At 34.2% G+C, this 16,383-nt stretch overlaps 1 protein-coding gene across 4 annotated transcripts; it reads left to right on the top strand.

The window, feature by feature from the left end:
* The first annotated feature begins 4,065 nt into the window (after positions 1-4,065).
* LOC140806249 (succinate-semialdehyde dehydrogenase, mitochondrial-like) lies at positions 4,066-14,537 on the top strand. Of its 4 annotated transcripts, none has more exons than XM_073162793.1 (20): positions 4,066-4,191; positions 4,280-4,437; positions 4,842-4,955; positions 5,055-5,154; positions 6,038-6,174; positions 6,262-6,372; positions 7,305-7,367; positions 7,472-7,582; positions 8,306-8,371; positions 8,464-8,541; positions 8,618-8,695; positions 9,459-9,525; positions 10,467-10,552; positions 11,476-11,508; positions 11,605-11,637; positions 12,097-12,197; positions 13,050-13,135; positions 13,347-13,453; positions 13,536-13,613; positions 14,299-14,537. In XM_073162793.1, the coding sequence occupies exons 2-20, from the start codon at positions 4,318-4,320 to the stop codon at positions 14,329-14,331; spliced, it is 1,602 nt and encodes a 533-aa protein (XP_073018894.1). In that variant the 5' UTR covers positions 4,066-4,191; positions 4,280-4,317; the 3' UTR covers positions 14,332-14,537. The 4 variants fall into 4 exon arrangements, with proteins under 4 accessions (XP_073018894.1, XP_073018897.1, XP_073018895.1 ...); XM_073162795.1 differs by lacking the exon at positions 4,066-4,191 and having other exon boundaries at positions 4,307-4,351; positions 4,434-4,516; XM_073162796.1 differs by lacking the exon at positions 4,066-4,191 and having other exon boundaries at positions 4,285-4,510.
* Positions 14,538-16,383: the final 1,846 nt, after the last annotated feature.

The raw sequence follows: 16,383 nt of genomic DNA, 5'->3' as shown, positions 1-16,383 counted from the left end.
CCAACCTTTCATTCGAGTACGAAACACATTGAGTCCAATTTCACTTTGTACGGGAATTAGTAGAAGAAAGAAGTGTGGATATGCAGAAGATCCATATAAAAGACATTATAGCTCATATTCTGACCAAGCCAGGTGAACATTGAAAAGTTTGAGTGGTGTAGATCCTCAAGTGGCCTAGCAGAAACGCAAGGAGCATGTAATGACAAGATTTAAAGGATATGTTTGATTCTCAATCAAATCTCCAAGTTGGAGAAATGTCGACAAATGTGCATTAAATGAGTAGACAAAGTGGTAGGTAGCAAAACGAAGGTTGGAAGCAGAAGGTTGGTTGCGGAAATTTCATATGCAATTCAAAAAATGCACGCGGTTTCACACATCAAAATATGATTATAAATAGAGACACAATTCGATAATTTCATTTATCTTTTCTTCGAGTTTTCTATCATCTTATAACATTTGAGCCTTAGTTTTATAATATTTATGAGGTGATAGTTCTCCTGTATTAAGAGAGTACATGTTCTCTTTGAAATACGGTGATTGAGTTGTACATCATAAAATATGATAGTGAAATTATTTTTATCTTACCCGTGGTTTTTACCTTAATAATTTTTAGGGGTTTCTCACGTAAAATCTCGGTGTCAAGTTTTATTTTTTATTTTTATATTTATTATCTCAAATTGTCGCACGTGAGACCAACATAATTTAGGTATGAAACATTGCTGATATTATTGTATAAGGCAGCGTGGGGGTAGAACTGTGTTTCCCGATTCCATCTTTTCCAAGTAAAAACTTACCAAATTTATGCTATTTCCATTATCGAATTTCCTGGTTTTTGGCTGTGTTTAGATGCACATATTAATGACCACTGACTCAGCCACTTTTCTGTCATAACTTTTATATAAAACAATAAAAAAGGAAAAAAAAATAATATTGTTCCCAACTCATGTAATTATTGTGCATCATAAATATACAAAATTAAATTAATAAAGTTAAACTAAATTCTTATTTTAAGTGATATAATTGACATATAAATTTCTAGGTAGGTGACAATATATGCCATCTGGGTTCTGTCATTTTTGGTTACATATATTTAATTTGCTGGTACGGGCATTAGACCACATTACTCTTTTTAAAATTCAAATATAAAATAAAAGGAATAGCTCCTTTTTTCTTTTATTACTCTTGATATTAAGAACTTAACAAGATAAATGTAACTTTAATTATTTTTCTCAAATGGACAAATGGCATTTTCGTGTAAGCTTTTAATTAAATAATAATTACTCTTTTATTCTTTTATTCGACAATCGTTCTTTCATTGATGTTTAATAAAGAATATTAGAACAATCAGTTTGATTGAAGTATATATAATATACGGCAGAAATACTTGAAAACCATCAAAACATACGTATTTCAAGTTATGTATAGGATTTTCCTTCCTACTTTCCAACCAACTTTAAATTAACCATATCTGATCTCTCCAAAACATTTATCCCGAAAACTCGATCCCAACTGATCATATCGAGTCGAATCTCGAAAATACCGGTTGCCAACTACAATTTTAAGTAATACTATTAAGACATTGTTTGATTCGAATGATAAGTAATAATTTGATTATATATATTTGTTTAATACAATGTCTGACTTAAGTTCTACAAATTATTATAGTTATAAATCATAATATTATCCATATATATTAATTTATCATCTTATTTCACGAGTCAAATTAATGTATTTCAGCAAATAAACAAGGTAAATATTATTGTCGTATAAATATTTTCTTCAAGGCTTATCTTATTTGCTATTAAATGAATATCTTATTATCTGTTCGAGGTAGGGCTGGGATCGGGTAGGGACCCGTCCCGTAATCCCCTAACCTGATCCCTGTCCCGATAAGAATTGGGAATGAAAAAAGATTCCCGATCCCGTATCCGACAAATATCGGGACTCGAATGTTCGGGATCGGGTCGGGAAGGGAGACAAAATCCCGATAAATATTTTTTATTTATGTCCTGAAAAGAAGGCTCTCAAATCGTGTTTAGCTTCTGATTCAGGTACTACTTATCAAGAAAACACTTCTTTTTCATAGGGATTTTTCTGTTCATCTACATGTTCATGAATTCATAGGGAGCAAGAAAAGTGATCAGGCGAAGAAGAAGAACAAAGTGAAAATCAGGAAAGATGTAATATTCAAGCAAGAAAATCAACGGTGAGTCGTACAGAAATGAACAGACAAAATTCAGAGAAATTCGAAAGAGTTGCGGTAATGAAATTCAGAAATTTCCTATAAATCATGTAGCTTTGTACAGTGGGATTCTCAAGAACCGTGTACACAGAATACAGTATTCTCACTGAATTTTCATTATTATGACCAAGAGTGAGTCATTCATTCTGTTCATTTTTTATTTTAATCATTTAATTTTATCATTATTGTTGTTAGATATGAGAAATTAAATTTGAAGAATGTTTTAAATATTTGTACTTTTTAATATGACTTAGAGTTTGATCAGATTTATATTTATAAAAATATATATCTTAAGTATAAAATTTAATATTTTTTTAATCAAATCAAATTAATAAGATTCATTTATGTTTTATTTTTTTGACGGATAAAATCAAATGTAGCTTGTTATTATAAAATATACCTAATATAAATATAAAATTACTAAAACGTTTTAGTATTATGATTGTATTTGAAGTAAATTACTAAAATATACCTAAGCGAAATAATATTTTTCATATATCTTAAAAACAAATGATAGGTGCACAAATATACATTCTATATTATTCTTGATTTTTTTTTTTAATTTCTTTTCGTTTTCTATTTGTTCTCTAACTACTAATATGACTAACTAATTTAAGAATATATACATATAAGTTAATAAAATCTTAAATATATATAAAATAACCCAAATAAGTATAAATATTATGTATAGATTAAATTTAAAAAAAATATTTTAATTCAATAAATAAAATTAGAATTTTATTTTTTCAAATAAAATTAAATATTTAAATTTATTAATATATTCGGGTCGGGTCGGGAATCCCGTCGGATATATTTTATATTCTCGATCCCTTTCCCGATTCTGAGCGGGTCGGGAAAAATCCCGACCATTCGGGTCGGCAAAAATTCGGGTCGGGAAATTTTCGGGTCGGGCCCGGGTCGGAAGTTGGGAAAAGTCGGGAATTTTCTGATTTTTGCCGGCCCTAGTTCGAGGACGACACTCTTGTCTTATCATATCAGTTAGTCAAATGATACGTGGGGTAGAGATAGAGACTTGTGCAAATCTAACCGTCCGATCAGGGGGGTGCTCAATAATGAAGAAATGTATTGTGTTCTCCATATGTTGAGATTTAAAATATGATAAAAGTTTGTGTGAGACAGTTTTATGAGTCGTATTTTGTGAGGCAGATTTTTTATTTGAGTCATCCATTAAAAAATATTACTTTTTATACCAAGAGTATTATTTTTTATTGTGAATATCGGTAAAGTTGACATGTCTCACAATTTCGTAATATCATTTTACAAGAGAAGTACTCTTAAAATAAACCACTTGACCTGAGCTGAGCATTCAATGAGGCCACAATCCATCATTCAATATTTAGATATACATAGAAATCTATATTTCAATTTATGACACAAATATTTTACATAACTTGATTCATAAAAAATATAATTTTCAGAACAGAAAAAATATTATTTTTCTTTAAGTACGGAACGAATCAACTCGTATCACAAATAAAAAAATATAAGTGAGTTTTGTAGATATAATCCAGGTTGACCCGTGCTCTAAATAAATTGTTAATTAATGATAAAAAAGTAATGAAATTTAATAGGCTTCATTTTTTGAATATATCATTTTAAAAAATCGCATAACCAATTATATGAATTTAATGATATTTAAATATGTATTATTTTTAAAAACATGGTCATATATATTTTCTTGTAATTTGTCTCGGTTATTTACCGATTATTTTTATCATTAAACTCAATTTCTTGATTTTTTTTTTGTATAAGCAAACATTCATATCTTTATTATCAGTGAGTAGACGTATAATATTTGTCGATATGTTTGGCAGACGCAGGCGTAGGCCTACCATGTGTTGGCCTCCAAGCGGCTCGTGGAGCATTCATCCGGGCCGGTGGGGCATGCAACCCAGTGTCCCTTCCTCACACGAAACAGCGAAGCAGCAGTAGGCCACCACTCTTCTTTCTTTCAATTGTTTTTTCATCATTTCGAATCCCCGAGTGGTGCAATTAATTATGGTGTTTACTATTTAGACGTAGACAGGCTGTCTGAGGGTCCGTTTTCAGACCAGATGAACTGGAATCGCATCTGCGTATCCACAGTGTGTAGGAGCTTTGCCTTGGGTTTTATTTCTCTACGCATCTCGACTACTTCGCAGCCATATTACCCCTCTCGTATATTTTGTAGACAGGTACCATAGCTACTTTGCAGCCCACTTTCTAGTAATCTTCGTGGCCTTTTGAGTTTTTCACTTTCCAGCAAGTGTAAAGGTACTTTTTTTTCTGGCATTTTTATGGGTTTGGTTCATTAGATCAGTTTGCTTGTGGGTTCTTGATGGTGTTTGTAGAAATGCTAGTTTTTGTGGTGAAATTCGAGGGACAAAGACTCTTACTTTCTCTGCAATTATCCGGCTCGAATCTGTTCTTTAGGTTCAGATTTGGTCGTCAGTTCCGGTCGATATTACCCTCAAATTCTATGTTAGAAGAGATCCCATTTGCAGTCCGCCATTTATGTATCAACTTAATTGTCCCGACTTGTAGAATTTTTGAAAGGCGTGGGAATTGTGGCATGACAAGGTTGTTTTGATGGCTGCAGATGGGTTCGGATGCAAAGGCTATCTCTGTTAAGCTGAACGATTCAGGACTCATCCGAAGTCGTGGACTTATTGGTGGGAAATGGACTCAAGCATACGATGGGAAAACATTTGAGGTTTGGTCGTGTGGCAATTCAAGATGTTGACAGGAAAATACTTCTCACGTGTATAGCCAGCTGCTTTGTTGTATGTAGAATAATACCTTTTTTTGGCAGGTGCTTAACCCTGCAACTGGTGAGGTCATAACAACCGTTCCGTTCATGGCTGGACAAGAGACAAATGACGCCATTGCTTCAGCGCAGGAAGCATTTGCCTGTGAGTTTATCCGGGCTTAGTTGTCTTATTTTCTGTTTCTTTTCTTTCAGTTTTTTTCATCTGTCTGTTTCTCCGGTCATTCTGTTTAGATTTTTTTGTTTTATTACTATTAATTTTTTCATATTAGTAGTAGTTACAAGAAGACCAGCTTAAAATACATACTCTTACCTGAAGAAACGAAATTTATCGAACATTAGTAACTGAACATCTCCTTGTTCCGTACTCTAAATGTTGGTGTTTTCAGTTTCTTGCTATATTCTGCACTTTACAAAGATAACATCTGTTCAAAGTTCATCAATGCTTATCAACATATCTGGACTTTTCTTGTTTTGCATTATAAGTTGTCAGTTGTGACATAAAAGATCTCAATCCAACATGTTCTCTTATTATCTAATGACTAGCCCAGCTTTTTGTCTGAGGTACAGTGTACTCAATTGTTGCCCGACTCACACAGCGCACAGAACCGGCTGTTGCATGATCTTGAGAGTTGTCTGACTGTGTGATTCAAAGTACAAATCTAGAGCTATGAGCTACCGCCTATATACCGTATTTTGTGGAGCGTGTTGTAGTTGTTATTTGTACAGTCTGGAGTATTTCATACGGTCATACCTAAACATATCAATTCAGATTTCTGAATGCTGATCATTGTGTGCTTAATGACTGGTAAAATGGTTCCTGAACAATAATCTTGTACACTTTAATGACATTGTGTAATTATTATTGGAGCGAGTACCATTCTTGTTTCATATAAATAAAACTTTTCATTCCATGAGATCTTGATAAGTTTGATCCAGTGCATCATGGTAATCAAAATGATCGTGATAATACAACCCTATCAGCCGGAGGTTTTTTGGCTGTATTAATTCTATTTACGTTGATGCAGCTTGGAGCAAGCTAACTGCTACAGAGAGGAGCAAACGTTTAAGGAAATGGTATGATTTATTAATATCTCACAAAGAAGAGCTTGGACAAATTGTGACCCTAGAGCAAGGGAAGCCTGTAAAAGAGGCCATTGGTGAGGTACCTGATTCTTTGTCTTTCTTTTAAAAACAAACTTTATTTGTTTGCCTCCGATTTGAGAAGCATATAAATTCTTGCTGCTCATAGGTTACCTATGCGGCAAATTTTATTGAGTTCTATGCTGAGGAGGCTAAACGTGTGTATGGAGACATAATTCCAACAACATCAGCAGATCGTCGATTCTTCATTTTAAAGCAGGTGAATAATTTTCCCGGAAATTTTGAGCTCCTTATCTCACTTTTGTTGTGGCTTTTGTGCATCAAACATTCTTTTAATCCGGCCACATACTTATCAAAGGGTGTTTCATCCTCGCAGTACTGAAAAGATCCAAATTGCTTATCTATTGGATACAAATATCAATTAACATGGTCTGTATATTTGATCTAGTTGTAATATTTTATAAATAGTATTGTCATACTTAGGATGTTATCAATAATATAATCATACTTGAATGCACTGCTTTTATTGTCGAAGATAATAATAATAAACTGTTGCACTAGTAGGCTTTTCTTCCCCTTTTGGAGTGAGATAAACAACAGGAGATCTAAAATCATGACCTTAAGTGATAAGTCTATGAGTCGGCTTTATCATCTCATTGAGAAGACATACTAATGAGATGTCATACTTTTGATTATCAATAATGTTAAAAGAATCTGTCTTGATTTTATTTCGTCCTTTCTCCCTTGGTTCTCATAATTTCCACCTCCTCTTGCTCCTACAACAAACAGTACCCTGAACTAGGACATTTTCTTTGACCGGAGAAAAAAATTATGGTAAAAAGGCATCTGTTTTGATTTGTCAAGGAAACCAGAAATCTGAAATTGGAAAGGCACCTAATTGTCGTGTCTTTCATTGAACAATATTCACTTCCTGAAGGTATGCATTTTATAAAAAAAATCCACATATACCTGCTGATCCCTACTACAGAAGACCTCGTTAACCGATGATACTCATATCTTCCAAGCACCAGAAATATGCTGCCTTACTAGTTACTTACATGTCCACCTCACCATAATAATGTTCAGAGCTGGAAATAACTGGCTTAGACCTACTTTAGGTAAGTAGGTTGCAAGTTCATCAGTTTGAACAAGCTGTTCAAGTCATCTCACTGAATATACTTTTTCTTGCAGCCAATAGGGGTGGTTGGGTTGATCACACCCTGGAATTTTCCTATAGCCATGATTACACGGAAGGTGCATATCTGTTTCACGTTGGGGCTCAGTGGCATTATTTTCTGTCGAAATATAACTGCACTAGCATCATGTCAAGAGTGATATTTGCTTCATTTTGTTTTTAGGTTGCCCCTGCCCTTGCTTGTGGATGTACCGTTGTCATAAAACCATCTGAATTGACTCCACTGACTGCTTTAGCAGCAGCAGAACTATCCATTCAAGCTGGGATACCACCGGTAATTCTGTTTCAATGCCATTTAAACTGCATAACACACATTCAGTTCTGAGATTGTGAAATGAGCTACTTGTTGTTTTGCTTGACTTTTGCGCTAACTGCCTCCAGTTTTCTATGATTTGAGGTTAAGGTGTGGAGTAACAATTAATTTCTTGTTGATGCCTGTAACCTTCAATAAAATGAGAAAATCCATACGTAATAATTAATTTCGATGCTTTAACTGATGGAATCATCAATCATGGGACAATCAGTTAATGAGAGTGTGCTTTTATGCGGCTGGTGGCACCCATCGTTGCTCTTGGACCACAGCTAGTGTCCTTTCATGGCTAAAATGTCAGTAATCTTGAGTAGGTAGTCAAACCATATCTGAAGGGAAAGAATTGCAAAAGTTGCAACAGCATCCTTATTTTTGTGAAATTGTTTATGGAGTTTTTGTGCTGCTTGAGATGCCGAGGAAAAATTAGGTACATGTGAGTTTAACAAATGGGAAGGAATAAGGATCACATTCTTTTAATTCTCATGACCTGCTGGTGCTCTATTTTTCTTATCACAAGTCAGAGCCCAGTTTTATCTGGATTCTGGAACTTTTCAAAATGCATCTTTTATTGTTCTCCCTCTTGTCTTTATCTGGACATTGTGGTCTATACATGATAAAAATTCTGATCATTGCGCACTATATTTTGCATCCCTCTATTTTATTCTAATTGTGATTTTTGAAAGTTAGGGTGTTGTGAATGTGGTAATGGGAGATGCACCTGCTATCGGAGAAGCTTTACTTGCCAGTAACAAGGTTCTTCATATTTAAATTTTATTATGCTTGTGGCCATTGAAATATTTATGACGTAAAAACAAGTATACTAATGTTTTTCCTAACTTATTTAGGTTAAAACGATCTCTTTCACTGGTTCTACAGCTGTTGGAAAAAAATTGATGGCAGGAGCGGCTGCGACTGTAAAAAAGGTAGAAAAAATAAAATATGTGCATCCTAGATGTACAACTGCTCTTACCTTTTTATGTCAAATTCTTGTGTTTTAAGGTCTCTCTCGAACTTGGTGGCAATGCTCCTTGCATAGTTTTTGATGATGCAGATATCGAAGTTGCTGTAAAAGGAACTGTAAGTTGGAGCACCAGTCTTTTCTTTCTCTTGATCTGAATGCTCGCTGTCAGTGTATTACAATGTTTGATGTATATTCTGGATCGCTTCTCTTTTGATAACTGATCTGGATACAGATTAATGGATATATTTCATTTGTTGCTAAAATTCATGCCTCTGGGGATTACAAATGTGTAGGCATCGCAATAACATCTTTATGTTACCCTCTTTTTACTGCATAACAGAAAAATTTATAGAGCTTTAGATATTGAGAACAATAAAGGCAAATCTTGCAGTGGCCTTTTGGTATATGGTCAGCGTTCGAATTATAAATTAGATTTCGAAGTGTTGAGCTTAATCTGTCAAACGTCTGTAATGTTCCAAGGTGTCATAATTCATGGTGGCCACCTAATTAACCCAGGAGCTGTTTGTGGAAATTTACAGAGAAAGTATGATACCAGTTGATGGTTCCACATTTTGAGTAGCTTGTCCTAGAGGGATTTCAAAATTGATACTACCTTATTAAAAAAGAGTACTTCCTTTTCCTTTAATAATGATGTAGAAAAATAGTATCTTAGACATCAACTGAAGGTTGAACCAAAAATGACATGTTTATCATTTATCCATCTTTGAACTGTTAGATTTTGTCGCAACTTGAATCAATGACTGCCTTTAGACCTTTTGTTCTCAGATGGTTGCTTTACTAATCTGAAGGGAATTATCATCTATAGTATTATCTCTATTTTCGAATGTCCCTCTCATAATTATGCTTGTGTGATTGCAGCTGGCAGCAAAATTCCGTAACACTGGGCAAACATGTATTTGTGCAAATAGAGTTCTTGTACAAGAAGGTATTTGACTGTACCAGAAAACTAGACCACAATCTTCTTAATTTCGTACCTGACATGTGTTATATATATTTTTAGAGGGTGATTGCAGTCATGGTACCTGTCTGATTTCCTTTTTTGAGTTTGAATGGTATACTCGTGAAATCAACTAATAAAAGGACATTAAATCAAGCAATTTCAAAGGACCTGAGGCAAAGAGGTAGGTTATGGGAGAATTAGAGTTGGCTTTGCTGTATAGAAGAATCTCTTGTACAAGAGCAATCACTCAGATAATTGGGAACCATCGCATTTATTTAAAATAGGCTACAATTTTTTTTCCTTCTCTCTCAAGAGTCTTTTAGATATGGAGCAGTACTATTTGCAAAACCCTTGGGACTCAAATGCATTTACCTGACGTTTTTCACATTGTGGTACGAGGGATTAAATATCACACCTTCCAATAGTGATGCTTATCACCCAAAAACTTGGTACCAGGCCTGAGATTAGGAAGTAGGATGAAAAATGTTTTACCAAACATGGGTTAATTAGATTAATCTATCATTGACCTAATCCTATCAAGTCAACCAAACACAACCTTAATTGTTAGTCTGATTCCATACTCTAACTTTAAGTTTAATGAAAATGATCGGAAACTAAATTTTGAACGAGTGTTGTACAGTATTGTCCACTCTCCACTGTAATATGTCAAAAGTTCACTCTCTCTCTCTCTCTCTCTCTCTCTCTCTCTCTCTCTCTCTCTCTGTTCTGTTTATTTATTCTTTTCTATCCCTCACGCTAGTATTTTACTTTTATGTGGAATGTTGATGTGGTGCAAGTGCTAAAAGTTGCAGGGATATGAATTGTTTAAAAGTGGGCAATTTTATGCTTTAAAATTCATCATTTTTCAAGTACTGCTTTGCTTAAAATGAAATTATTAACATGTTTGATCCAATGATCTTTTACAGGGATATATGACAAATTTGCAGATGCCTTTTCCAATGCGGTCAAGAGTTTGAAAACGGGGAATGGATTTGAGGAAGGTGTTGTGCTGGTAATAACCTCAGTTAGCAAATTAATCGAGACCTTACTGCTCTGATAATTTTATGGTTAAGTTATTACTTCAGGAGGCATGGCACTCTCTATTACCCAACTTTCGTTCCTTTTGGCCCTCATGAGTCAGCATAACTGTCATTTTCTGTATATTTGACATAATAGCACTCGGTTGTTCCTTTTGTGATGCTTGTGGGGCCCTGCTTCTAATATCTATGATTAATACAAGCGAAAATAATAAAATTGAGTTGCATAAAAGAGAAGATCGGGTTCACCAAAATATGTTATTACTTGAAGTAACAGAACTCCATTTTTGAAAAAAAAAACAAAAGTGAAAACATTAATTCTTAGAAAATATTTTTAGTTTGCTGTTTACAATAACCATGCAAATAAATAGAAAAAAGACCAAGAAATTTTCTAATGCTAGTTACATGCCCTCTAAATAATATAACCGAAAAGACCTTGTTCCTACATACTCTAATTCTCCATTAGCATGTTACCATAATCTACCACTTGTTTCACAACTTCTAATACATGAAATCTTAATCGTAACATGGATATAAAAAGTGCTAAACAAGAGCTTAAGTTCCTGTGAACAAGTAACCAAGTCCCAAGGCTTTTATGCATGTGTTAAAACCAGATAATACGTTGATTTCATATTTTTCCTGTTTTTTTAAAATTTTAAATTTAAAAAGGAAAATTTACGTGCGTTTGGTCTGGAGTGCAATGGTGTTGACTCGCGGACACGTGCTGCAAACATGAACTGTTTTTTTTAATTCCAGTTCAATATCTACATTCTATATCTATTACAAAAGTACCCTTTCAAGTTTGGTGTTTACTACATCACATAAAATTAGCCATCTAGGTTTCTGGGTTGCATTAACTGATCTAACTTGAAAAGTTTACTGTTGACGATTATTGCAGGGCCCTCTGATAAATGATACTGCATTACAAAAGGTCAAACTTATTTAGCAATTTACAATTTCAATTATGCAAATATGATACTTGTAGTTGTGTCTTGTCCCTTTGACGCCTCTCAGGATTGCCTTACAGGTTGAAACACTGGTGCAAGACGCTGTCTCAAAGGTTTGTTTGGTACCTAACTTACAGCACAGTGACTAGATCTAGTGAGACAAGTTCTTTTTTCTTTTCCTCTCTAATAATTTATACAAACTAATGATGTTCATGATGTTTAATAGATTATTCTGTTAGAATCAGGGATATAGGGCCATGTGTTGTTTTGTTTTGGTGGCATTTTTTGTTGATATATTCATCTTTTTGGGACCTATGGTGCCAGAGTTGGCCCTTAGAGTACAATCTGTAGACTAATGAAGTATAGTGGTTTCTTGTTGGCTCCATATATAATGCATGGCCCTTTTCGTTTAATACTTGGTTATATATTTTGTGGCATTGTTTGTAGTTGTTCATATCATGAAAATGTTGATTTCTCAATCCATGCTATAAAAACTTGAGTTTTTCTGGCACAAAATGCAATAGGACATAATTGGCCTTACTCTTGCCCTTATGCATTCACCTTTTTTTAAGGGAGCCAAAATACTCGCTGGTGGCAACAGACACAGTCTTGGAATGACCTTTTATGAGCCTACAGTTATTGCTGATGTAAAAAATGAGATGCGTATATCCAGGTAACTCCAAAAAACCCCAAGTAGAACTTTGTCTAATGTACAGTTGAAGCATATTTGTTAGAGTCTTGTCTGGATTGGTTAGCACATGCTCTCATTGAGACTAACGAACAATGGAGTTTACCACCAAATATATGCCCCATGTCTTCTGTGGTTAATTAACTGGGGTTTTCAGTATTATGCTTCCCGATCGGTACAATTCTACTGAGTGTGAGTGCCTCAGTTGCCTCAAAGATTGCATTTAAGTTTGTAAACGTTTGGAAAGGTGGTCTGCTCCTATGAGCTCATATTTTTTAGCATTATTACTTGAAAGTTGAGACGAGTCTCTCTCTCGGATCTTTGAAAGTGGAGTCTTTATTTACTTTGTTGGGGACATTGATTAAATCAGGAACAAGAACACTGGCAAAGAGGTGAGAAAACGCAAGGGATAAGCTCTATGCAAATTTTGATAGCAAATCCGCTCTCTTGTATTTCCTCTTCACCATAACATACTTGATACTGGGTCCACGTAGAGATATTATTGGATTTTGCTTTAGTTTATTTGGTATAATTCATAGTTAAAGCATTTTATTCCCTTGGTTTGCCGATGGCTGTGGAATTGGTCTATATATTGGTTTGGTGTTGAATCGGTTGGCATTTACACCTTAGAATCACGATTGCTCGGCTTTGATTTATTTTTTACCGCTTTACTTCTATTTAGACTTTCAAGTTATGGTTTTATATGTATCAGGTTTGTGTTTCTTTCTTTGACATGAGTTCTGAACTTAAGATTTTCATGTAGAAATGCTTGAATAGAGCTTTTCATATTCTTGATGGCACCCTTTTGTGGCTAATTTTATTTTGTGGATAATCTAGCGAGGAAGTATTTGGACCTGTTGCACCTCTTCTGAAGTTTAAAACTGAAGAAGAAGCCATCCATATTGCCAATGACACCAATGCTGGTATGAAATATGAATTATGGATGCCTATTGTTATTGGAGACTGGAGATTAGAAACTTTACCTCCTTGGAGGTCTTTAAGGCTATGTGTATGATTGATCCTTCACATCTTAAGAATTGAAGCTGTTAATTCTCAAATATTCTGAAATCTGAGTTCAACTAGAGAAGACATCATATCTCTAGTGATTATGTCACATTAGCAATTTGTTTGTAGGTTTGGCTTCATATATCTTTACGACAAATGTTCAACGTTCTTGGCGTGTTGCTGAAGCTCTTGAATATGGAATTGTTGGAGTTAATGAAGGACTAGTCTCAACTGAGGTGAACCTTGTCTGCTTCTCGATCAGATAGAGATAAGCAATTGAAGTTCTTCATAGTTATTCGTTGTCTTTGATTCATATAGGTGACTCCACATGGAGGCATGAAACAATCAGGTCTTGGCCGCGAAGGATCAAAATATGGGATGGAAGAATATCTTGAGGTATTTATATTCAGGATGTCTGGCTTTATACACCAGAAGTTTGTGAATATCTGAATTTCTCAATATGACTTTTTTCCAGTTTTTCCCTTTTCGTGTTTACAATTGGGAACCATTTGTAACAGCCATATCATTTTTGTCTTTATTTCCACATCAAATTCTTTTCCAAGTTGGTCGAAAATTCCGATCTTCAAACTTATCATAAACAAAAGTGCCCAAATCCAACAAGATATTAGGATTTGGGATGTCCTTACAGCAGATTTTCTAGTACTCTCAGTCCCACGTCGGTTTGTGAGCAGTGTTTGAGATAACTATTTTTATAAAGCTAGGAGGGTAAAAAGTAATGGCTAGAGCTCATATATAGTCTTGCTTGCACTGGTCTGCTTCTTGAGACGTGACACTTTTGATGGTGTTAACTCGCTCTTAAAAAAAATTCCTACATAGAATAGTAGATGTTTATACAACAGAAGAAGTGTTACCTGTATGATTAATTGGAAGAGCGTTGAATGTAGCATTGTATGATTAATTGGACGTGAATCTTTCATAATATTTAGAGTTTGTGGTTGTCTGATTTAATTTTGGTAGTTAATTTCTCCCATTCCAAAAGGTCGAGCTGTCAAAGAAGCGAGTTATCAATTATTTAGCTCGAGTGCGAGCAACTGATTCAGGCTCATATCTTCTGGCGCAGATAAAATATGTATGCTTGGGCAACTTGATTTGAGCAGAATATGAAGGTGTTCAGCATCACCCAGATTCTGGGAAAATGGGATGATGCCCTTCGCATGGTGGTCTACGAACATTAGTATCTAAATAAGTGAGCATCTCTGAATGCTTAAGTTGTAATTCCTTGGTCTAGTTTATCTTGTGTATATAATACATGATGATGGGAAGAGTATAAAGATATTTTGCTGGTGGATTTCACTTGAATTTAAGGGCTTTTTCCGTATAAATATTGATGTTTCTGAAACTTCATCTTGACAAGTGTAGCAGCTTCAGTTTTAAATTGATATACAAACTTCGGACCAATTTTTCGAGAAATAACTACTTTTTGGCTTAAAAAGGACATTCTATTTGTTTATTTTAGGGGTGGGATCGGGTAGGGACCCGTCCCGTAACCACAGAACTCGATTCCCGTCCCGATAAGAATTGGGAATAAAAAAGATTGTCCATCCCGTACCCAACAAATATCGGGACCCGAATGTTCGGGTCGGGAAGGGAGACAAAATCCCGATAAATATTTTTTAAAAAATTCATTGAACATCATGACATAGTGTGTAGTATGTACATAAGTATTATAAATTAAAGCATATTTCTAATACATTATAAATAAACCGAAATATAACAATTTCAGAAGCTTACACAGAAACAACGTTGCAGTAAAATACATCACAACATTCTTGAAAAATAAAATCTAAGCTAGAAGAAACATAAATCTGAATCGAGGACCTAATTAAAACTCTCTCCAATTATGACAATGATGTGTTAGTGGCCCTGGTGTACATCTGCTGGCGAGAATGAGCTTACAACATACATTCCAATCAACCACTAGATATAGTTCCCTAATTGCCTTCCTCGCTGGCATCTGCAAGCAAATACAACATTAAAGCAATTATCACTATGTCTCATCATTTAACAAAAACACATCCATTAATACACACATCCAGTAAGTTTGCTTTGAGAAAGGAGAAATCACAATGAAACGTCTCATATGACTAACTTAGGATATAAACTAATGAAATCACATGCATCTAGAAGTTGATGAAAGAAAATGATAAAATCAGAATTCAATTAAATAACATATGAGCAAACAACATACACACTTTGAGTCTTTAGCATCAGGATTTTAAAGTCAAGATGACTTCATAACATATCATGCCAATCTAAATATAAAAATATATCCAAGCAAAAAAAAAATAAAAATTAGATTCTTATCATTAATCCATTATTCTTCCACCACGAGACATTTGGAGCTTACACTTGAGGGATGCATTACTTTGTTGTGTGTATGAGGGTACCTACAAACAACATATATCATATAATAATTTATAGTTAGAGCGAAGTAAGTTATGCTTAGTATATATTGCACCAACCTTTTTTTAAAAAAGAAATATACCAAGCACCTACTTACCATTAGGAGTGTTCATCGGTCGGTTCGATTCGATTTTTGGTTTTCGGTTTTTTATTTCGGTTTTTTCGGTTTTCGGTTTTACTAATATATAATCCGATATCCGAACCATTTTTCTTCGGTTCGGTTCGGTTTTCTACGAAATGGTTCGGTTATTTCGGTCGGTTATTTCGGTTTTGATACAATTATTTAAATCAATAATATAAATATATTATAAAATATAATATGTTATCTTTTTAAATGATTTCTTAGTAAAATATTTAAATATAAAGTCCAAATGAATTACATAAACAACAATCAACTAAGTATTATTCAAAATAATTCTTCATTCACTAATATCATCTCAATTAAAAATATTAAATAAAAATAACATTATTAATTTAATTAAATTTCGGTTTTTTCGGTCGGTTCGGTTTTGACATTTATAATCCGAAACCGAACCAAATTAATTTCGGTTTTAACATTTCTATCCGAATTATAAAATTCGGTTTTCGGTTCGGTTTAGTGTTCGGTTTTTTCGGTTTGGATTTTCGATTTTTCGGTTTTATCCGAAGTTTGAACACCCCTACTTACCATTACATAAAACTATAAATATATACTGAGCATAACTTACTTCGCTCCAACTTACTGAGCCATATTCTTCTCCAT

This window comes from Primulina eburnea, chromosome 11, assembly GCF_022965805.1.
Source record: "Primulina eburnea isolate SZY01 chromosome 11, ASM2296580v1, whole genome shotgun sequence".
In the NCBI taxonomy this organism is placed as follows: Eukaryota; Viridiplantae; Streptophyta; class Magnoliopsida; order Lamiales; family Gesneriaceae; genus Primulina; species Primulina eburnea.
This window is presented reverse-complemented; position numbering and strand designations above follow the sequence as displayed.

Bases quoted from the DNA above. Each gene is read 5' to 3' on its own strand.
- LOC140806249 (XM_073162793.1), top strand. From the start codon at position 4,318: ATGAACTGGAATCGCATCTGCGTATCCACAGTGTGTAGGAGCTTTGCC. The intron at 4,438-4,841 runs GTACCATAGCTA...TGATGGCTGCAG, and splicing joins CTCGTATATTTTGTAGACAG to ATGGGTTCGGATGCAAAGGC. The intron at 8,542-8,617 runs GTAGAAAAAATA...TTGTGTTTTAAG, and splicing joins CGGCTGCGACTGTAAAAAAG to GTCTCTCTCGAACTTGGTGG.